General features: G+C 35.3%; 2 protein-coding genes across 9 annotated transcripts; both read right to left on the reverse strand.

The window, feature by feature from the left end:
- Positions 1 to 324: 324 nt before the first annotated feature.
- On the reverse strand, positions 325 to 8,397 carry LOC132171415 (RNA-binding protein BRN1). Of its 6 annotated transcripts, XR_009439032.1 has the most exons (13): positions 8,070 to 8,397; positions 7,828 to 7,910; positions 5,243 to 5,294; positions 4,947 to 5,072; positions 4,735 to 4,814; positions 4,364 to 4,543; positions 3,803 to 4,145; positions 3,554 to 3,697; positions 3,313 to 3,447; positions 2,370 to 2,464; positions 2,101 to 2,258; positions 1,740 to 1,832; positions 325 to 608 (listed from the first exon to the last, which is right to left on the reverse strand). XR_009439032.1 is itself a non-coding variant. In XM_059582724.1 (9 exons), the coding sequence occupies exons 1-9, from the start codon at positions 8,239 to 8,241 to the stop codon at positions 3,320 to 3,322; spliced, it is 1,308 nt and encodes a 435-aa protein (XP_059438707.1). In that variant the 5' UTR covers positions 8,242 to 8,397; the 3' UTR covers positions 3,040 to 3,319. The 6 variants fall into 6 exon arrangements, 4 of the variants coding, with proteins under 4 accessions (XP_059438707.1, XP_059438710.1, XP_059438709.1 ...); XR_009439031.1 differs by lacking the exon at positions 1,740 to 1,832; XM_059582724.1 differs by lacking the exons at positions 325 to 608; positions 1,740 to 1,832; positions 2,101 to 2,258; positions 2,370 to 2,464 and having other exon boundaries at positions 3,040 to 3,447.
- A 10,150-nt stretch (positions 8,398 to 18,547) lies between these two features.
- Positions 18,548 to 23,559, reverse strand: LOC132172690 (uncharacterized). 3 transcript variants are annotated; one of them, XM_059584240.1, is made up of 9 exons: positions 23,452 to 23,559; positions 23,051 to 23,170; positions 21,377 to 21,438; positions 21,047 to 21,283; positions 20,803 to 20,970; positions 20,579 to 20,628; positions 19,864 to 19,996; positions 19,192 to 19,229; positions 18,548 to 18,910 (listed from the first exon to the last, which is right to left on the reverse strand). In XM_059584240.1, the coding sequence occupies exons 1-9, from the start codon at positions 23,489 to 23,491 to the stop codon at positions 18,814 to 18,816; spliced, it is 945 nt and encodes a 314-aa protein (XP_059440223.1). In that variant the 5' UTR covers positions 23,492 to 23,559; the 3' UTR covers positions 18,548 to 18,813. The 3 variants fall into 3 exon arrangements, 2 of the variants coding, with proteins under 2 accessions (XP_059440223.1, XP_059440224.1); XM_059584241.1 differs by lacking the exon at positions 23,452 to 23,559 and adding an exon at positions 21,897 to 21,983 and having other exon boundaries at positions 23,051 to 23,136; XR_009439182.1 differs by having other exon boundaries at positions 18,850 to 18,910; positions 19,192 to 19,677.
- Positions 23,560 to 23,714: the final 155 nt, after the last annotated feature.

Raw genomic sequence — 23,714 nt, forward strand, 5'->3', positions numbered from 1 at the left:
CCTTGGATAAAACATATAAAATTTTTTTCAGAAGGAACTCTAATTAACAACCAAAGCTTAGACAAATAAAACATCATCATAGTCAAATCGTTCTTCCTATATGCCATTTCAACTTGCTCATGGAACATGAAAAAGCTAAAAAGAAACAAAACTATTGAGTGACAGATGCAGTGCATATGATACTAAAGCATTATGACAATGCCAGATATTAGATAAGCATATGTGATGTTGGACAGATGGATATAGGTCGTCCAGTCGCATGGTTCAGCTAGAGTACACCTGATGTTAAAGGGGTCAAGCTACTAGTAGTACGCAACTAAAGCAGAAGAAAGGATGAAATACATTTCGACTTAAATCAAACACTAAAATGACTATCACATCAGAGTGCATACATAGCCAATACAATGAAAAACTTAAACTATATATATAGTCAGTAACATGAAAAACTTATAAAGACACAGCCAGATGGTGCCCACCCTGTCCAGATTTCTTCCATATACCTCTCGCCAGAGGGTGCCAACCAAAAGAATGTTGCAACGGCCCCAAAGCACATACTTTCTAGTTAACTCGCAGAAGGCCTATGAGAAATCTGTTCTAAGGAGGTGAACCTACAAGAGGACAGAAGTGACTTAATGACTAAATCAATCAATTCCAAGCCACTTCAGTTCTTTTGTGCGTCTCCGGCCCAAATCTTCTCATTTAAATTTTAAATCACAGAATATATACTTGCAACAACAAAAAAAAAAAAAAAAAAAACACAAATACAAATACAAATACAGAATATATAAAAAATCAAACATCTCAACAACTATATTTCCACATCCCAGCACTGTGATGTTGGTCTGGCTCTCAAACACAACAAATTATTCAAACTAAATTAATACATTCTCTTCCTTATTTTAAGACTCATTTGTTCGTTATAGCATCATCATCTGCATTAAGGTTCTGGTTGAGCAAAGCAATTCAAAGGTATTCCTCATCATGTGGCTAGCTATTCATGAAAGACTAAGTACTCAGGATTGACTGCATAAATTTGGTTATCATATCTGAGGGGAAGCATGCTTTCTGTAGTGCAGCATGTATCATCTCTTCCTCAATTGCCTTTGTACTGACAGAATTTGGCAAAAGTTGAGTGACAAATGAAATCTCCCCTACTGTAGCAGTTAAAAAAAACAAGGTGCACTGGTTGGTTCAAACCCAAGAGGGGAATGCCTTACCAAAAAGTTAGCGATCAGATTATCCTCCACTGTAGCTGTTTATTTAGAATTATTATTTTATTTTATTTTTTTTCTTGGAGAGAAAGGAAAGCTCCGATATTACTGAATGAATGCAAAGTGCCCGGGGAGATTTTGAAGGATGTTATTTAGAGTGTTAGCAGAAGACTTGTTAGCATAAGTGGAATGAAGTGGACTTGATACCTTGGAAGTTGCCGGATTCAGTTTTGATAATCAGTGTAGGTTTCCCTTTTGTGTCAATCCTCAGGTTCTGAGGATGTCTTTGAGTGTATGGTTTTTGATAATCAGTGTAAATTTCCTTTTGTGTCAATCCTCAGGTTCTGAGGGTGTCTTTAAGTGTATGCTTTTTGTCTACATTGCTGGGGTATGCCCTAAGCTTTTACTTGTCTAGGACTCTTTGGTGCTTGTGATTAGTCCTCTAGTCAACTAGAGGTTATTTTCAAGGGTATGCAGTATGCTCCTCTGAAGTTATAGTAGTCTTCTTGATTTTTAATACATACTTACCAAGAAGAAAAGTAAAAGACATTGGTCTGACATAATTCTTAAGAAACCTGAAGCGCCAATATGTAGACCAGGCCTCTTTGAAGACTACGATCCCTATAAGTGAAATTGGAAGACAAAAATATCAAGAAAGGAACATCACTTGTGATACTCTGAATAGATAAGTGGGGTGGGGTAGACAAGGATTCATGAACTTGTCATGCACAATAGGGAAGAGAAAAACAAATCAAGTGATATCTCAAATCAGCCTAGACGATATTAGAATTTCATGTTTGATGAGTTCAGTTACACGATTATGGTGCTAAAATCAAAAGCATCAAAAGAGGAAATTATTGAGGTTTTTTTAAGGCCAAATGCACAGTACCTTCACCATCTTCTGATCCCAATTGAGTGTGATAGTTCTTCTTTTCATTCTTCCCCCTGTTAATTCAGAAAAAAACCCTCAGTCTTACTTTTAGCACATTGGACTGCTTGTAGGAAGGAAGCACCAACAGAGACCCAAGATATAGAATCCGCAATACCCTACAACAATAAAGATATTCATGCAGATAAATACTAGTTAACAAAAGAAAATTACACACCAAAATGTGCTAAGACTTGCAATGAAAAAAAGAAAAAAGAAAAAAAGAGTACCTGAATTGTACCGTTTAGGGAAACATATCTAACATTTTGAAATGAATGACTGAAAAAGAAGATTAGCTTCCAGCATGTTACTGAAAAAATCATTCCTAGAACAACATAATATTTCCATGAGTAAGATTGATGAAGAGAATCTAAGAATCTATTTAATAAAATTCAAATACACAATAAAATGGCTACGATCAACAGGCATGTGGGGAACCCAAATGGACACGGGTATACATCTCCAACAGAGACAACATGGACAAGTGCTTTATCTAACTTTGTACTTTGAAGCACCCATTGCTGAACAACTTATGGCCAGGTATTGCACATGTGATGACTACTCAATATCTATAATTTCACAAGCATGCCACACACCTACAACACACACAGATGTGTATATATATCTATATATATACATGCATATTAAACAGTAAATACAATGACTTATATAGAGGGTAGACTAAAGAATTAAAGCACAATGTAGCATAGGGCTTTCAAAATATAGAGGAGATAGATACTTCATATTTAATTTGAAATACGATAGTCTACACCTGTCTAGATTGCACTGATAAGAAACAAAAAAAGAACCAAAGGCAAATATAATGATATGGTCATTGTAATTCTGTAAAGATAAAAAAGGAAGAAGATGATTCCACAAAATTATACAACTAAACAGATGTTCTGTGGGGAAGAATCAATAAATTAATAATTAATGTCTAAATGAACATCCATGATACACAAATTACAAATTGTACTGGCACAGAATGCACCATGAATTACAAGTTTCTGGGATTTCAATCCCATTGAGGCAATTACAAGTAGGATGGAGCAATGCATATAACCACAAATTATCTTTAGTCCATCCCAAATGCTGATACTGCAGTGACACCCATATGACCAGGTTGCATGCGACCGCATATCATTAAGAATTCTGCTTTCTTCCATGACTCACCTTCAATTCAATAAGATTTACTCTCTCTATTATCTCTCTTAAGCTGAACCTTTAATTTCTTGCCACCTAACTGGAATCCATTCATCATACTAATGGCAGATTGAGCAGCCTCTGGTAAGTCATAGCTGACAAATCCTGCAAATAGTGAATTAGTTTTCTTTGGTGCAAATAAATAGTATTAGAGAAACAAATCTCAAAAGAAATTATGTCAGATTGATGGTTAACTAGGTAACGTAATCACCAAAACATTTGCTGACACCAGTTGCTTTGTCGACAAAAACCTTAGCACTCAAGACCCTACCAAATGCCTGAAAAGCATTGGCAAGCTCTTGATCTCCAAATTCTTGAGGTATGTGATAAATAAATAGATTAGCACCAGGTGGACCTAAGTCAGAGGAGACAAAATACTTAATAACACCACCAAGAACTTACACCCAGAAGAAAAAATAAAATGAGATAGGGGCAAAAAGAACTATTTATTGGTAACAACCTTCAACCTGACCCCCAGAACTTTTACCCGTGCCAGAAGATGTCGCAGAATTACCGTTAACAACAGCAGGTGGCACTGACCCAGGTGAACCACTCATTGGCCGGTGACTCATCATTCCTCCAGGATATGCCATGGGATGCTGAAGACCTGGTACCCCTGGATAAGAGCCCACATAACTTGCAGGAGGAATAGCATAATTTCTAGATGCCATACCAGGGCCAAGATCAGGCGTAATTCCACGCAATGCATTTCCTTGGTTTACTGTAGGAATCATATTATGAAATCCAGGTTGATTCTGAATTTGTGGCAGGCGGTATTGCATAAGTCCATAGGTTCCAGGAGCCTACAGATAGGAGACAATCATTACATTCTGAACTTACTAAGATACTAGATCAAAACAATGAGAATGACAAAACAATACAATACAATTGAGACACTTTGTCTAGGTAGGCAAGATAGTGCAATGAGCACAGTTATAAAGTGCAAAGATGTTTTTACCAAAAAGAAGTGCCCACAAGTTCCAACATATTAAGCTATAAATACACATATTGTGAAACTGACCTGATAACCATATCCATTATATTGGGGAACATAACCCATTGGCAAAGCTCCAAATAATGAAGGATGTTGTGAATCAATACTTGACACGTTAGAAGCCTGGGATTGAGCTTTCTGAGCCCTCCGTGCTTGCCTTTCTTTTTCAGTATCTGCCCATTTCACGACCAAAGGAACACTTGATCCCTAAAAAGGGAAAAGATGACCATCAGTTCGGCTAATGGATCAGCTGACTCTGAGTTATTTATTGTATAAGCAAATATCAAGCAACAAAATAACTCAACCAGCCCAGCCCAACTACCTTGGAAAGACTAATGACAATAGAGAATGATGGTACTTTAAATGAATTTCCACCAAAATTTGTAATATGCACAAACCTCCATTTTATGCTTTCCATTGATGGCCTCAAGTGCTGCAATTGCTTGCTCTTTTGTCTCATACTTCAAAAATGCACAGCCTGCAGTAGAAAACAAAATATGTATATATATATATGCAGAACAACCAATGAATACACTGAGAACTGGTTAAGTTTGAGGTCTTAGTGGTTTAATAGCAACCAATCTAGAAGACAAGGTTATGAAATAAGTACCTTTACTAGTTTGCTGAGAACCTCTTAATATCTGTAAGTCCTTGATAGCTCCATATTTAGAGAAGAGAGCAGAAACATCGGCTTCAGAAACATTCTTTGGAAGCATGCCAACGAAGAGCTTGTGTTCTGGATGACAGGCACAGTAAAAAATTATTTATCTAGGTAAATGACACGCAATGTAGAATAAAGGCTTCAATGAAAGAGAAATGAAAATTATCAGGTAAGGAAGGAGAACAGAAGCAGCAACAATTCAGAGGAACTGTTTTAAAGACAAATTAAAATAATGAATACTACACCTAGTCTTTCCAACTCGCCATCTGCATACTTCACTTGCAACGGACTAGATGCCTGAATGGACAGAAAGAACAGGTGCTTTAAAATCAGAATGAGAAAAACATGAACACATCTCACAGAAATACTAAAGATACAATATAACTTGTACAAAGTAAAGTCTGGGGCAATAATTTGGGTGCCAACTACTTGATTACAAATTTCTAATATGCCTTTGTTGACATTTTTCAATTAACTTCATTTAGATAGATGAAGAAATACTTGGATCAAATATTGAATCACAATGGCTATACAGGCAAAGGCAAGAGCCCAAATAGAAGCTTGCCTGGGCAATCACTTGAAGGTCCAGCAAGGCCTACATAGGGCTCCGCCAGTGACTTTAATACCTAGGTCAGAAAATTGCCAAAGTTGCATAAGCATACAATTTTAATAACACTGGTCCATACATCAATCTGCTAATCATTTTTTGATGAATAATAATTTATTAGAAGGAGAAAATCTCACGTACACGAAAAGTATACAAGAGAAGCAACCACCCTATTGGTGTTGAAAAAGTTAACAAGATCTACAAGATTAGAGAAAGAGAACACCAATCTGCTAATCATGATTCTTGGTACCCAAAATTGTACAAAAAGAGCAATTACCCAAAACATGAAAGTAAATACTCTATCACAGCAACGTTAGTAAACTCAGACTGATGCACATTCCCCTTAACATACATTTAACCAAATACTAATTTTTATGTTCATTAATTCAGAACCAAAAAAGAAAAATGCTTGTTACATTCTATCACAACTTAATCTGGTAGGCTACAGCTTTCATTGCCAGTTAGCTCTCACTAATGGATCTCACCTAATCTTGAGGCACAATTATTGGCCAATTTCTCATCCATGCCAATTGTTTTGATAATCTGCTGCAAGTTGTCTTGACTTTTCTTTTATCAATCTACCAATTATGTGTCAGCAGTTGCTAAACACGATAATGTGTTTCAGCAACAGACGTCCCTCAGTCCTTACCAAATCTTTTTGCTATGTGATTGGAAGCATGACCATGCTTCCAACATTACTGACAGCTGTGAAAGTATCTAACAAAAATTTTCCCAAGTGTTAACTGGATGACATTGTTCACAAGGAAAAGAAAGCATTGAGAACTGGATATAGGCTAAGTCTATGGAGCATGACTATTTTCCATTTAAGTTTTTGAATCCTCCCTAAAGTTGGTATGTGGTAGTGTTAGAAGCTATCTTAGGTAGGTAAAATAATCATCTAGATGCTTCCAAGCCACTTATCTCTAAGTTATTGGGCCCTATCCAGATTTCATACTTCTGCACGGTAATGCTAGTTAATACACTGAATCTCCATTTCATTTATGTTGACTTAGATAATTACTTTTCTTTAGATCTTTATCTTTTAAACTAGCACCACACATCAGCAGTGCTAGAAGAAACAGACCAACCACACGGACAAACTCCAAAAAATTTAACATTCTTAGAGCAAACTGCCGGGCTCTATTTCACTCTTGCCCCTACCTTCACTCCAATGGAAACAAGTATAACAACTTTAAATTCTGCAGAAAATGTTTCCATAAATCATTAGAGAAACAGATACTAAGGTGCCAATTGCCAATTGTCTCTCCATGTTGTATACAAATGCTGATGCCCTAAGTAATCATGAACAATTGGGTGATCTGAACTAATGCTGCATGCCAAAGTTACACTATTTTGACATATTTTTCTTCTTTTACACTCATTAACAACTAGAAACTTAGAACCCACATAATGCACCAACTTGCACTGTTCACACGTTTACTTATAAACTTAGAACCCATAATTCCTCTTATAAAGTGTGAATGCTAAAAAGGCCAGCACCATTTATCTTCCCTAATTGCAATAAATGCATTCCAGTTGTAACCAGCCATCCTTTCAAGATGCGACCATTTTACTTTGTGATCAGGCATGACAAACTAATTTCACAAACTTCTCCATTGCTGACAGAGCAAATCAATCAATTCAGTTACAATTTTCCCCCAATATTGATTAATCTTGAATACTTCGCAGCTCTCATCTAAGTGGTTAGAATTGAGTCATAGTATTCTCAGTCTATAATCCTTCCGCAGCTCATACAAGCAAGAGAACTATGTGCGCATACTGTACTCGTATATAGTGCATCTACACGTGGAGAAGATTTGAAACGTAGTCATCAATTGCTATAAATGGTCAATGTTAAATGCTTGCAAACTGTTTTCACCAAAAGGTACTGACACAGCCAGTAGTTGTCAGCACCGTTTACTTATAGCACTAGTTCATAACTCATCGCAAAAGTTTAATCACGATGCACAGTAGAAATAACTCAGTGGGTGTAATTAAGTTCTCAGAAGACTACATAGCTTACTGCTTTTAGAACTCTTTTACCACTTTCAAGTCGTAACGATCAATTCTCAGGAAAAAAAAAAAAAAAAACTCAGAAAAGTCGTAACGATCAATAATTGACACATAGAGCAAAACTTTCAAGTTTCAAACACAGTAATAGTAATAATGTTCAAAATTTATTGTTCTGGAAGGCACAAGCACAGAGATCAGAGTTACACTAACCCCAGACAGAGTCTTCTTGTTGTGACAAGCATTTACGGCCTTGTCCGCTTCCTGCCTCGACGGACATATCACGAAGCAACACCCTGCGCGCAAAAATCACACAAAATTAGGGTTCGAAACACGCGAATCTCACAGGAAATGGAGCAAATCAACGCGAAATCACACATTCGGAACGAAAGAGAAATTCGGGGACCGAGAGAGGAGAAGAAGATTCGAGAATGTGAGTGATAGAGGAAGCGAACCACGTGAGGCGCGCGTGGCCTTGTCCTTGATGATGTTGACCTCGTCGACGAGTGCGAACTCCTTGAACATTGCTAGGAGCTGAACCTCCGTCATGTGCTTCGGCACTTGACCTACGAACAGCTTCACGCTCTCCTCGCTGCTCGCTCTCCTCTCTCTCTTCCCCTCCGCCATTAATGCCTACTCTCTCTCCCTCTCTCTCTCTCTCTCTCTCTCGCTGTGATTTATCTCTCTCTCTAGATTTTCGTTCTGAAGAAGCGGTTTTGGTTTTGGTTTTGGTTTTTTCTTTTTTCTTTTTCTTTTTTGGTTTTTTTGGTTCTTCGTGGAGTCTTCGCAGTGAAAAATGGGTTTCTGGATCTTCACTAGCTATATCATAATTAAACGTTTGTTTTCGGTGTTGAAGTTGGGTTTTATTACGACGGTGCCATCACAGCTGTTCCAGTACTTCTCTGTTCACCCTAGTTGTTCGAAGGATTTCGTTTGGTAATAAGAGGATGTTTTTGTTTTTTTGTTTTAAATAAAAAAATATTTTATAAACGTGAAACTAATTTTTTATTTTAAATTTAGATAGTTAGTTAATATTTTTTGTTTTGAAAACAGAAAATAAATAAAAAAGAGTTAACGTGTAAAGCAGAAATTGACGGCAATACCCTCATTGCGGGGCACCAGATTTATTGATGATTGAGGTGGCGCCGTGGCGGTGTTTATGTAACTTGTACAGCAACTTTCTCCTCAAATTAAGGGTTTAAATTTAATAATGTAAATGCCAACTCTCTTGTAGAGTAATGATACTAATAAAGCTTGGATGATTGGATCTAATGAGATCTGTGTCTTATTAGAGTGATTAACGTGATTATATGATAATTTAATATTAGAAGAAGTCTTCAACCATGGTAGCCTAAAACAAGATGGAATATAAAACAAAAATAAATAAATAAATAAAGAATAATTAAAAAAAATGAAATAGATCTCTTTATTTCAAGTGACATGGAAACCAACTATTTTATAGTTTAGACTAAATTTTATAGACTTAATTATGTATATATTATCGCATAATAAATATATGGGAAAAATCTACTTTACCCCTTGAAATTTAAGGGGTTTTTCAATTTGAAATCTAAAGTTTAAAAATTGGCAATGTACCCCCTTATTGTTTCAAAAATTTTCAATTTAAACCTTCCGTTACTAATTTCCGTCAAATTGGACGGAAATCTATAAAATTACGCAATTACTCTCAAGCATTTTTTTTAAAAAAATTTCGTCCAATTTAATGAAAATTAATAACGGAAGGTTTAAATTGAAAATTTTTTAAACATTAAGGAGTACATTGCCAATTAGGGGGGTAAAGTAGATTTTCCCCTAAATATATTGTTCCGTCAATTAAAGTTTTTTAATGGTGAAACAATATTTACACCATCATAAACTGTAATAAAATAAAATTTAAATTGTGGGGTATGATATTAACATGCTATTCTTAGAATGAATGTTTATAAAGATTTGTCTGATTTTTTAATTTTAAACTTCGAGTTGAATATTGGAAGTTTGACTTTGTTTTCACTTTAGTCTATTAAATTCTAATTTGGTTAATATATTTAATGGATGATCCGGTTAATAGATGTAATCGGAGGGACCAAATTAAACGTGTATTAATATTATGATAATGAAATTGACAAAATTCGAACTCAAGCAACTAAATTAAAGGGAACAAAAAGAAGTTGTTGTTAAAGTAATGATTAAGTGATTAAATTTACATCTTCTTATTAGCTTAAGCTTTTGGGACAACTAGAAATTTAATAGCCGCATACCACTTTTTTATTTTATTTTATTTTTTATCTCACTTTTAGAGTTCCTTTTTCCCCTCTGCTCTTGCTCTGGCCCAAAAATATTTAGTTTCGAGCATGGATGTAGACCTAAGTCTAGCATTTTACTGATTATATATAGGCTAAATATCATTTATATTGTGTGCCTTCATAAGGAATTTGTCGTCCAAACAGCCATTAATTTGGCATTCAATTGTGCGGGTGATTTTGATCCACCTTCATTTAGTGAATTATTTTTTCTAAGCGCGTGCATTCATTGCTTTCCCTAGAGGGTAGTTGTCTAATATGAAATTTCTCTCCTGGACGTATGCTTCATGCAAGGTTGGGTGAGCGGCGCAGCACATCGACGAACGAATGGAGGCGATACAGAGGCTGAGCGGAGAGTATGAAGGAGGTCGGAGCTCTTGGTCTGGTCGGAAAGCACAACAACAAAAACCATCGAAAAAAAACAACAAGAACAAGAAAAAAGAAACAAAGAAGAGGGAGGACAATGGAGAATGACCATATCTCCTCTGAGAGAAATCTCACAAAAGAGGTGGCTAATCTCACCAAGGAGATGGAAGAAAACCCAAGGTTTTTGGTAGCTCTCTCTCAACAAAAGATAGAGAGAGAGAAAAAAAAAAAAAGTGATAGGTGATATAGAATTTACTAAATAGATTCTAGTTTTGGTGTCGAGTTAATTGATTTATCTAAGGTGTTACACTCATGAAGTTTAAAATGTACTAAAGTGATATATCAAACTACCAAAGAGTGTCAAAAATGCCAATTTTTTTAGGAAAAAATATATATATAAAAAAAAGCCTTCTAAACTAACAGCCGTTTGCAATATAGCCTCACAATATTCAAAAAGGTATTAAAGTAGCTCAATAAAGTTCCAACATGTGACAAAATGGCCACTCCGTTAGTCAGCCCCGTCAATTTGGATGGAAAACCGATCATCTGCCGTCCACGTTAGTATTTTTTGACTTGATCTTCTCAAAATTCCCTTATTGGGAAACTGTTATGCATCCTTAAAGAAAGCTCTCGCCAAACTCTACCTCTCAAAACCATTCCATCGTCTACATCTCCTCATCCTTCTTAAAAAGGCTCTCGCCAAACCAACTTCGAAGATCATGTTCATTCTTTAGAGCTCGTCAATGATGGAGAAGGTTTCAAGTGTCCTTTACTCTTCTTAGGTTGCCCACTATTTACTATATCCCTCACTCCCACACAGTGAGCAGGACTCAATCATGCATCTCTCTATTTGTTGCAATCATTTTCATATTAGCAAATAGACCGTGCATCCACCGAGCACACTTGTAAAAAAGGTTGTGAGTATTATACCAAATCTTGTGAAGACCAATATACCAGCATCCCTATAAGTGTCTCATTATGTCCCAACTCATTTGGTCACATCATATTAAGTATCTCTAACTCCTTTCGAGTCCAATATCTTAAAGTAATTCTTAACATTCACCAAAGCATGATATACCCACAATTATGTTGCAACACAAATTGCCGACAATATGTACAAACATAATACGAATATGTTGTCAAATAGTCTTCCCTTCACCCTCATGGTGGACAACTTTGATCCAATCACTTTCCTAGCAATGCCCCTTTAAACCGCATCATACATGGTCATAGACAACATGCTAAAGTAGCAGACACTACAAACTCAACCTCGTGACATGGTTAAAGGCCACATAGGGCATAAATAAAGTAATTTACAATGACCTATGGGACTCATTGTGAGGAAGTAAGGATTTATTCACTCATCTACATTGTCAGTCGAACAAGCATATGTTATGGTGTACAAATCTTATATATTCTAGACACTACCCAAGTGCTTGACCTGAGTCCTCTATTTGCTCGCCACCTTTTGTGCCAAATTAAGGTTTCGTATCTTGATAATCACATGCAACATAGATTGTGGATTATCCATGCATGATCTTAACAAAAATAAAGACCTCATCTTAGTCATAGGTAAGGTGACACATGTTTGTGTCAACAAACTCTATGCGCCACATAATCATCAAGGGACACAATGTCTCATTCTTACTCATTACCTAAGTGGCAGAGGCGATTACTCGTGTGAATGAGCCAACCTAAGCCTATCAACATACAAATTTACCATAACACCAAATACATGGTGAATATGTGTGTGCTCTCCAAATACTCATAGATATGCCACAATAATTGTAGAACACATCACTACTATCATGTGCACAACGAATTTGGATCATCTTTGATTCATCTGAACTGGAGTTGATCTTGGTCTATGCATAATAGACAACATCATCGTCTAGGAGATAAAACATATCATATGGCCAACTACAAACACTCAAACAAAAAAACTCAAGTACTGTTTTAGGACAATTTCTCTCTATGTGTAACTACAAATGTAGTGACTCTCATATAAGCGTGTGCTACTATAATAAATCAAAGATATTCAACTTTCATCCGTAGTATGCCTTTATATCTCAATAAACCACCACAAAGTCGTCAACTTTAATTGTGACTTTTATGAGTTTTATCTTCGGCCAAACTCACAATGTAACCTTAGATTTTAGTAAGCAAATTATATTACTACTTTAAGGCATCTAGGGAATCTCGTGTCCAGTGCAACATGTGAGATAACTAACTTTTTAATCCATTTAGGGTAAAACGATTATGACTCAGTCCCTAAAGATAATCAATATAGGCTAGCTATTACCTCCAATGATTTGTCAACATCGCACTTCAAACTCGTTTCACAGAAGTGAAAGAAATCATGTTTAGCCTATAATAAAATTAAACCTTGTAACTCTCATGAACAAATCACAATAAAAAAATAAAAAATAAAAAAAAAACCCAAAACTTTATGAGTCATCCTAGTCACAAAATTCAAAATATAAATTATTAGGTACTCTCCATCTCATTAATTGTTTGTGAGTTTTAAATATATACTACTAGAAATCGTTAATCTTCAAACAATTTCATAAGACCTTTAGTCTGAACTAAATTTAACAAACCCATGTCCACCATCTCATAATAAGGATTAACATTCCCAAGGTGACAATTATCATTACAAGATAACCAAATTGTCAGCAACACTTGCAAAGCCTGAAGGACGAGTCTTTTATGTAAATATGGAGAAAGAGTTTAATTTGAAAAAAATATACTGTGAAATTGAAGAACAAATACATTTTTTAAAAAACCCCTATTTGATTCCATACCTTTTTTTTTTGGGTTTGGACGTACCAAGTATATTTTACACTTCCCACAGTCATCGTTAAAGGTTCTTTTTTAGGTTTGACAATGGACTAGTGGAGATTATAGAAGGCCACGATTGATGCCAAATTGAGGACCTGTCTACTAATGGTCTTGTACATTTACTCTATTGTTTTATCTTTATCTTCCTCTATAAACATGTATGCTCTAATGCCATTGTAGATTTTTGTTAGAAAGTGAAAATCCAATGGAGGACAAAGTGAAAGACAAAGTCAGAGAGAAGTTGTATTCAACGATTTGACATACTCTATTTATAGAATGCAGTGTAACTCTTAGTGAAGATTTGCATTGTTTCTCTTTTCAATAACCTTCACATAAGTTATTACCTTTTATGGGGATGCCCACACTTGTTATGGCGTGATCATCATTGCATCATTTGTGGCGCGCACAGTCCACCACTATAAATAATGGCTACTCACGCACTCAAAAGCTATTGTTTTTCAAAAATAGATACACATGAGAACAACTAACAAGCTCTAATACAAATGTTAGAAAAATAATATATAGTGGGAATATAAATTTGGTGCATTTCATGCACCAAAACCAGAATATGATGAAGTTGTACCACATGCTTTTAACTACTGGCCGGGTTCCATAATTTTCTTCTCCCGACAATAGAGCATGTTACTAAAGCGATACCCACAATATCCACAATCTAAATGGCTCACCATTCTCTTAAAACGAGAGAGAGAGAGAGAGAACCATTTTGATATTTTTAATTCACATGCTCGTTGTTGCACACACGCCATCTATAATGTTGTATCCCATTGTTTTAATACACTTTTAGCATTAAAAACATAGAATCTCATTTAGTGTGTTGAGGACTAGCGTTCAACCATTCTTCCTCTAGGGTTGCCCACTAATGGACACCCTATTTACTACATATTAAGATATCACTCGACTACTATCAATGGTGATGGTTCAGTGGCCTCAAGACAATTCTTATGTGATTAGGTAAACACTAGGGTATGAGTTCGAGTCCAGTAACAAGAATTTTCATGCTTAATTAGTGTTAATTACCTTGAGTCTCATTGATGTTTTGATAGGGTTAGGTTAAATATTGACTCAACTAGGCTTAAAGAAGCGCGAAAAAAAAAAAAAAAATCAAAAGTTTAAATTATTAGTTCGAGTCAATTGTATTATATTAACCACTATTTGGAGTTTTACCTATTTTTTATTCAGAAATAAAGTAAGTCTTTGTATCTTTTCTTTTTTCTATTATAACAGAAAACACAACTCAGTTTGCATCGACTACAAGTTATCATCCAACAATGACAGCAATATTTTTTTTTAAAAAAGCAATATTTATTCAACCTCGACTTACTAGTGATTTATCCCAATTATAATAACAATATTTTTTTTTTTTAAGGGTGCTTTCTGCCTTTTGTTTTTAATTATAATATGACATAAAAAAATAAAAGAAATTTAGAGTATTTGTTGATATTTGTGTTTTAAAAAGGAGAAAATAAAAAGACACAAGAAAAAGGTTTAATGAAACAAAGCTGTCGGCCTTCGCTTATTTGGGCATTCATGGCACCACGCCAAAAAGAAAGACATCCCATCATCCATGTTTGGCTTTTGGAATTTCTTTCCTCGTTTACGTGTTTGTTTTCAGTGATTTTATTTGAAAAGGACGGTGCATGCCGCCTTCCTGCCTGCTTGCTATATTCATTCTCACGTCAACAGATGTCGCTATATATATATATATAGATACATACGTTACTTCATAACGTATGTATCTGTCTTAGTGTCTTACGTACTGTCTACATTTGGAAGCAGGTACAAGCTACTACTTCTGCAGGTACCTATAGCTTGTAGATATATATGGCTTATTTTGGATAATTATTATATTATAATTATAATGTGTAAAAACTTCCATACATTTGTTGATTAATCATCCATATTCAACTACCAATATGAAATTAATTCTGACTATAAACCATTCTAGGTGGAAAAATAACCTACCCTATCTCCATATTTAGATTTAAAGTTGGTTTTTTTTTTTTTTTTTTTCTTTATTATTATTATTTTTATCGATGAGGACCAAGTGCGATGATCTATACGTATAGGTAAGAAGATACTTGGGTAAGGTTATTCGGGTCCTACTTGAATCGGTGCCCAAACACCCCAACCTATCTTTGTATTTTGTTTTTTTAAGGAAAAAAATATAAAATTAGTCATTGTGGTTTAGCTGATTTACAATTAGCACGTTGTGGTATCAAAATGAACTCAAAGGTCCCTTAAGTATGCCAAAAAATAATTTAGTCCAAAGAATCAAATTTTATCAACTTATTTAACAGATTCCATTAGTGTGAAACTAACTTAAATAATACAAGTATCACAATTTTATTAGCTCTAACGTTTCACTCTATTATAATATGTTAAGTTATTTAACGAAATTTGACCGTAGAAACTATTATTATTATTTTTTTGGCATACCTAAGGGATATTTGAGTTCATTTTAATATCACAAGGAGTTAATTGTATATCAAGTAAACCACATAAACTAATTTTGCTTTTTTTAAATCAAGATTTTCATGCTTGATCCATCAAGTGCAATACAAAAAAAATGAGAATATTTAGGCAAATTCACACATTAGGGCTTATTCAAGAAAATGGACAAAATTTTCTTTTAATTTGATTTATTAAATTGATATTTGTCTTTATAACAAGTACGCTTACTAAAAATGTACGTAAAAATTATATATTTTTAAAAAGTAAATATTAATTTAATAGATTATTATTATTTTTTAAAAAAGCAGGAAAAGTAGCAAATACTTTACTTACTCCATATGGGAAACCTGAAAAGTAATCAGAAGTGAAGCAAAATCCAAAAAAAAAAAAGCCGACCAGATTTATTTCTGCTGTGGTTGACCAACCTGTTTCTGAGTCATTTTCGTGTAAAGGCGGGAGTACGGATACCGTTATTTGTTGTGGCATGGTAATGGGAGGGAGAGAGAGGTGGTGGTACTGTACAGATTGAAGCAGAAGGGTATAAGTGTAAATAGCTGGAGAGGGGTACAATGGTAGATTATCGTGAAAACCGAGGCACAAAGATAAGTGCGCCAGACTGTCCCGCCAAGTCAAGCTCTCCTTCTCCGTCCGAGCTTCCCAATTGTTTCTCTCTCTCTCTCTCTCTCTCTTTACGGTCTTTGCAAGTGAAGTGGCACTTTTTAACCTTCCCCTGGTCTCCACGCCAAAAGGGACAAAAAACCCGCAAAGTTACCCACATGACACTTTTTTTTTTACCATGGTTTGGGCCATCCCTGTTCGAAAGTGACACTAGAGTATTGTAATAAGAATAAAGGTTTTTTTTTTTATTATATATATATATATATATGTAATTTTATTTTTATTTTTCTAAGCTTAAACGAAAGAGTACTGCTATGTCTATTATTGAGATATGTGACAATATATATTATTTTACGTTTTAAAAAAAAAATTAAAGGCCGATAAACATTGTCACATTAACTTAGTAAGATGTGGTATAATATATAACAATTTGTAAATGAAAGTTTATAAATTCAATCTATATATATATATATATATATATATATATGTCATTGACTTATGCACTCACAATATTTCTAATACTGTGAGTGCATTTGTAAGGTTATGTCTCACATTATATATATATTCTCCATATTTAACCCATCTCATTTTACAAATTAACCATTAAATTTATCGACTTATGTGGACTCCATATAAGTCAATGATGAACCTCACAAATTTAATGGTTTATCTATTGAATTTGTAAGAGAATATGTGTCAAATATGAAAAACTTATTGATGATATATATATATATATATATAGAAAAATAATGTACTTTAAATTTTTTTTCCCAAAAGTTAGTTACCAAGTAATGTGTCACTTTAATAAATTGGGTTGACCATAAGAGGTAGTTTAGCCATCTCCAATCCGATCCTTAAGGGTGACCGAAACACTCATGTGGCTTGTGACTTGCACACAATGCAAGGTAGCCCTTCTCTCTCTCTTATGTATTATTGTGTTATTAACCATTATTTTAAATAAGTGATCCAAATTAAAGCTATTACACTAGACAGAGCACAATCCAATTTGGATAGAGATATACGTAATAATATATATCCACTTTGGATACATAATTTATGGGTGAAATGTATTGATTGGCACATTGGCAGCCACTATACAATAAGCAGAAAAGTATTAAATGGGACCCCAACGTTTTTCATGCCATGCTGGAATATCTCCCAAGTCAAATTTGCTGAAAGTGGGCTGACGAAGACCTCAGTTATGTATTTAAAGTTGTGATGAACCGACATTGGCCCATTGGGCACGTCCCGGCTACGAGGCATTGGTCGGCAATTATTGAACTAGCTAGGGTCATCATCTCCTCTGGTGGTCGATATGGGCAGTTGTTCAAATAAATGTTTCAACAAGGTTAGAGACCAATCACCTCCAAAAAAAATAAAATGAAAGACGTGATTTGACCCTTTTATATCTCAGAATTTCGGACATTTCTGTCATTTCATAAGGCTTGGTGTCACATAACTTGCCCACCCGTGTTGACCGATTCCATCCAAAGTTGACGGCCCAAACCGAGTCGGGAATCACCCGGAACAAAATAATGGTTCGTAAGAGCGAGTCGCGGTGAGTTAAAGTTTGGCGATTTGAATTATCATACCATACCAAAAGCCATAACCCCATAAGCCTCTGTCCCCATACAAGTAAAAAAAAAAAAAAAATGAAGGGAAAAAAAAAAAATAACTAATAAAGCGACAAGAATGTAGCACTGACAAATGCCAACATAATAGTCCCTAAGAAGTAGTTTAATTGGTTGGGACCATGTATAATAAAGCGGAGATCACTAGTTCGAATCCCCTTCCCTCATTCTGTGCGAACTTGTCAAAAAAATAAAGACAGTTTTCCTCAAAATTTATTAAAAAAATGGACACGTGTTACTTTTATAGACTAGGTTGAAAAAAATTCCTCAAACTCGGTTTGGAGGAAAACTTTATCCAAAAAAAAAAAAAGCCAAACATAATAAATTGCAGACAAAGAGAGCAGTATGGTGTATAGATAAATTGGAAGGCAATTTCAAGAGAAGTGTAGCACCGTCATAAATGTGAAAAACTCCCATAAAGTCAAATACAAGTTAGTTGTACCTAAAATTTTGGTGGAGTTGTCTCAGTCAAACACATGACAACGAGCTTGCAAGCTGTTCCTCATCAAGCTTCCAACTCATATTGGTCAACCCAACCAGATCTCCATGGACATCTTACCTTAAATAATGGAAAAAAAAGGCAAAAAAAGAAAAAAGATGCAGCACATGGAAAACTAGAGAAGATTAGCCATCTTTGCTGAATTTCATACAAGTCACCATCCCTTTTATTAAAACAATCATGAAAGCAATACAAGAACATGCAAGTACAAGGAAATTCTGTTCGATTGGATTCGGCCGGACCCCAGAAAAATGCGGGAATGACAGGTAAAGAATATTGTTACAACAAAATCCAGAGAAACTGATGATTCGAGACCATTATAATGAAATGACATTTCAGTCACCTCAAAATTGTACATGAAAACCAAAACGAAGTCTTTCAATTAGGACTTCCTGGCAATGAATGTGCAATGCTATAGGGAAAGCCATTCTAGTCCGAAAATGATGGCAGCCGCAAACAGATGATTCCGAGACTAGATGGCATTCAATCCAGCAAGCTTGCGTAGCTTTTCGCAAAGTATAAACGTAATTGTAGTCTGTGGACACAATCTTGCAAATATGGCAAGGCCCCTGATAAAATATAGAAGTTAGCTCCCTCATATTGTGCAAGACCACAAATAAAAAAATCTTTAGAACTTCTCTAAGCTGATGAGTTTCTGATTGTGAAGTTTCTCAGACCCCAAAAACAGTTATGTGGTCAAGTTATAACATTGGAAGCCTAGTAGTAGAAATACATCTGAAACTTCATGACAAGCTTTGCCAAGAATATTGCAAAGAAGTAAAAATGTGCAAACGTGATAGATGGACCAAACTAGAGAGCATAGAATGTGAATGCTTGAACCAAAACTCACCCCTTGTAAAGGCCCCTAGGCCCTTCGGTGAGCAAAACCTGAAATTCACACAACCGCATTAGGCAAGAAAGATAAAGCTGTATGAAAAAAAATGAGAGAAATGTTCCGCCAGCATTACTCTTCAAATATCAGTGTAGCAAGAGCCAACAGAAAGGCAAATGTATAAAATTAAAGCAAACAAAGAAAATAAAAAATTGAGAATACAAGCTCAAAATATAACAGAAAGCCAGTGCAGAATTTGCAGGTGGAGCAGCAAAGCAGCCTATAGTTTAGTGCATCAAACAATTTGGAAAATGCCTACATTTCAACAATACCATCTTAAGAAAAATCTCACTTAAGCTAAAACGGGGAAATCAACTACCAACACGTTGTCATGTCCTACTTCAATAGTATATTTTTTAGCCTATCAGACCATTCACAAAAGCCAACTTCTAGTTATCACCACTCATCCAATATTCTCTCTCAGCAAAATGTCCAGACCTGCCCCTGTAACAGAAACCTGACTGAAATCGACAGAAAAAGGCCTTGTGATATCAGCTAGTCAAAGTTTTTTTTGATAATTAAAAACAATTGCCAACAATAACAATCACACACACACACACTTACACATGTAGAAAGGAATGAAATGATAGCATTGAATGTACAATGAAAATGAAAGCAAAGTCAAAATACCTGATATGCACAATGAAATCCATTTTTGTAGGTCCCAACTTCTTTAGATTCTTGTTGCAACATGAGACGGGTTTTAATCATATCCATGGGTGCAGTTATGAGGGTACTCACGGTGCCTGCAACTGTACTTGAGCTTCAAAAAGTGAAATATACAGTCAGCTATAAATGCAATAAATATATGAAACAAAGAATCTGCCCTACTTGGTATGCAACAACAGAATATGAGTGAGTGAGTATACTTTATGCATGTCTCAAACAGTGTTTAAATCAACAGGCTAGCTTTTTGAGTTCACCAGTTTATGAGCAAGCCTGGTTAGACACAATACATTAAAATCAACAGGCTAGCTTTTTGAGTTCACCAGTTTATGAGCAAGCCTGGTTAGACATAATACATTATAATGCTGTCAGTTCATATTTCTGATATACTATTTTATCTATGACCCAGAAAGAAAGAAATTATCTCTCTCATTTATTTTAGAATTAAAAAAAAAAATTTATTACGTTTTGTATATTAGTTTTTATATTGATTTTTTATTTTTTTATTTTTATTTTTTTAAATATTGATGTAAATAATCTTCATCATCCCATGACCTGCCAACTTTTACAACTTATATACACAGTCACGGTTCTCAGACCATGGAAAGATACTCTTTAACTCGAATTGCAGAAATTGGCAGATCTACAGATAATAAGAAACCTAAGAGTAGTGCTATACATGAGATGAAGAGGAAATCCTTCTTCAAGTGGTGTCTGCTTGATCAAAATCTGCACATATAGGAAGTTGGAGAAAACCTTTAGTAAACAGAAAAAGGAAAGAACATAGATATTAAGACAAACATTCTTTTCAGATTACCAATCAAAATAATATTAACCATTCAGAAATGGTGGAAATTACTTTGTGGATATTCAAAGTGAAAAAGATCATGCTTAGAACTTGACCCGCTTGGATTCATCATATGTTGCCAGCTGAGATGCAGTCAAACCAGCCGCCCTGGCCATAGCAGGGCCAACCCCCTTCCAGAGAGCTCTAATTCCCTCTTCAGAAACAATTCTTTGCAATTCTCCAATAGGTCCTCTTCTCAAGTTTGGATTCATTTGTAACCGTACCTGATGAAAGCAAAACTGATTTTTTCGATCAAATTCAAGAAGATTGGTTAAAATTCTTCTGACATGGTGGCATTACCTTTAGAACCTCAACTGGATTGGTAAGTGCAGTTGCAATGCCACCAGAGAATGCTCCAGATGCAATCTTAACCAAGATATTGGTGGACCCGAAAGCCCAGTCACAAACATACTTCGAGGGTTCATACAAGCCTAAACGTAGACCACCATAAAGAACCGACCTTGTCAATGAAGGTGCCAATCCTAGATACATAGACCTGGGTCCTTCATTCTTCAATACTTGAACAAATAACTTTCCCTGTATAAATCCGTATATACAAAACCTCAGGGCAAAGTAATATGATAAACTAGATCATAATAATGAAAGAATACCAAAGAGTTAGCAAAATACCATTCCTGTCAAAGGACCTTTCTGGCCAACAAGTTGCATTTGCAGCCTAACCTTGAGTACATCTGCATTTCAATATGAGATAAATTCAAAACCTATAAATTCTTGATAACGTAGGAGAACTTTACTCAGATTAATTGCAAAATTCGAAACCTATAAATTCAACAGGAATTCAATGAGTTCCCTTTATAATTTCTTGTTCTTCTTGATTTTTTATGTTATAGTTTCTTTAATAGATTATAAAATTTTCAGAAGTCCTGACTTAACCTCACCGTCCAAAGAAAGTCTTGATCTAATGCCACCTTGCAATAAATTACATTGAGAATAGTTGCATCAAGATCCATGACTCTGTCTTTACTTCAAATTCATACTTTTTTTGCCATTTCACATTTTTCAGTACTAAAGCATGGTTGCTAAGACAATAAAGAGCATTATCAGAAGAAATTGAAATGCATAACTGTAGTTACTTTCTTTCTTTCACACAAAGATTCCCAGATTGTAAGATCAAAAGTCAGTGGGCCACCTTCAAATTCTTACTTGATCCGCTGCAAGGCCAGTAAACAATCCACTGATATGCTCCAAATGCAAGAATGAACCTTGACAACAGTACCTGACCACATAGATGGTCTTCTACCTCAACACAAGCAACTTGGAAATAATGTCTACAAAATTCCCAAAAGTCAAGGGGCTTATAGAAAGAGAACCATTACTCGTACTCTATACACACAAAATTGGATATTTTCCAAAATCCAATTCCCAAATCATACATTTAGACAAATTCTTTTTTCCAGTTAATATATTGCCATTAGCAGAGTTCTTATCCTCAGTTATAAATACGTATTCTGAGCCCAAAGCTTCACATTGTAATCTTCTCTCCAGATTTTCTTTTCTTCAGCAATAGTTATCTTCTTCCTTCGAGTTTTGTATGGCAAAAATGGCTGCTTCTAAGGCCACCAAGTTCATGGTTGTGGCTGTTCTTGCTGCAATGTTGCTGCTCATGTCCACTGAGGTGGCCATTGCAGTGCTTGATGGAGCAGCGTCAGAACTTAAGCTTGGTTTGTAAAGAATTCCCTATGAACATCTTTCATGTAGTATCAAAACGACATCACGCTAAATCTTTCTATGCATTTTTAAAAGATGAAATCTCTTTGCCGGCCGGTTTTCGAAATCTAAGTTTATCCATTTTGCTCAAGCTGCCTAGTAGCTATACATGTCGGCATGAACACCACCAGCTGATAGTGTTCTACAACAAATGCACATTTTCTTGCAATATATTATAAGTTCCAACCTTGTCTCAATCCACTTTATGGTCAAGTTCTGGTAGTTGAGCACAAATTTTAACATTTTCGGCTAAACCCACCAGATTCAGCAGACATTTGCATTGAAACCTCAAACAGATCACAAAGCTGTGACCCCTTAAAAGAAATTTCAACAAAACCACCAGAAATCCTTCCTTAGACTTCAATTACATAAGCAACAACTATCCCTTAATAACATATTCAACATCCAAATCTATTACCCACTTTTTTAAATTCATTTATTGTCATACATATTCGGAGTTATTAACCACAATGTCAATAGCCCACCATGCATTGAGTTGCAACTAAACCATTTATTTCCCGCAAACATTACGAAATCATACACACAGATATGTAAGTATAGGAAAGGAAGAAGAACCTAGAGGATGGGTGACACCGGTGGCAACCGCAACAGAGAGCCCACTGGTACCAAAGTGATAGAATATAACGGACGGCGAGACCACCCAACTTCGCTTTTCATTGTGGAGTTTCCCATACCCTTGTTTCAATATTCATTCGAACACACACACACAAAAAAGAATTTTACTTTCAAAAAATAAAACAAAAATAGAAACCAGATTTGAATATCAGCCAAAAACAAAATCAAAATTTTGTTTAGCATCTCGTTTGGTTGCCGAGACAAATGTGGGAGAGAAAGAAGCCTCGTTTTTTACATGAAAATCTTTTAAAAATATGATTTTTTTTTTTCTTTCGCATTTTCCTCTAATTTCTAGGCAACCAAAACAACCAGTGATCATTGTTTGAGAAATGAAATGTAACCTGGAATGGAGGATTTCCGGGAACCATGTTGGTCGTCCATTTTCCCCTTTCCTGGGTGCTCCAGTTCGTGACCCGGAGAAGGAAACCCAGGCGCGTGACAACTTGTGCGCACGTACAGATATCGTTTGTAACCAAAACGTTAGCGTTTTAGTCACGTCCAGTTATTTTGTGTTTTATTGGAAAAGTTACTAAACTCAAAAGACAAAAGTGCCCAGAGAAATTTCCAAATCTTACCATTAAGTAAGAACAAAATAGTCATTTGA

This window comes from Corylus avellana, chromosome ca2, assembly GCF_901000735.1.
Source record: "Corylus avellana chromosome ca2, CavTom2PMs-1.0".
Lineage (NCBI taxonomy): Eukaryota > Viridiplantae > Streptophyta > Magnoliopsida > Fagales > Betulaceae > Corylus > Corylus avellana.

Coding starts and splice junctions, on each gene's coding strand:
- LOC132171415 (XM_059582724.1), bottom strand. CDS start 8,241: ATGGCGGAGGGGAAGAGAGAGAGGAGAGCGAGCAGCGAGGAGAGCGTG. Junction 7,911..8,069: donor GGCCACGCGCGCCTCACGTG/GTTCGCTTCCTC, acceptor TTTTGCGCGCAG/GGTGTTGCTTCGTGATATGT. Junction 4,815..4,946: donor TTCTCAGCAAACTAGTAAAG/GTACTTATTTCA, acceptor TTTCTACTGCAG/GCTGTGCATTTTTGAAGTAT.
- LOC132172690 (XM_059584240.1), bottom strand. CDS start 23,491: ATGGACGACCAACATGGTTCCCGGAAATCCTCCATTCCAG. Junction 21,284..21,376: donor AAGGTCCTTTGACAGGAATG/GTATTTTGCTAA, acceptor GGATTTATACAG/GGAAAGTTATTTGTTCAAGT. Junction 20,971..21,046: donor ATCCAGTTGAGGTTCTAAAG/GTAATGCCACCA, acceptor TGCTTTCATCAG/GTACGGTTACAAATGAATCC.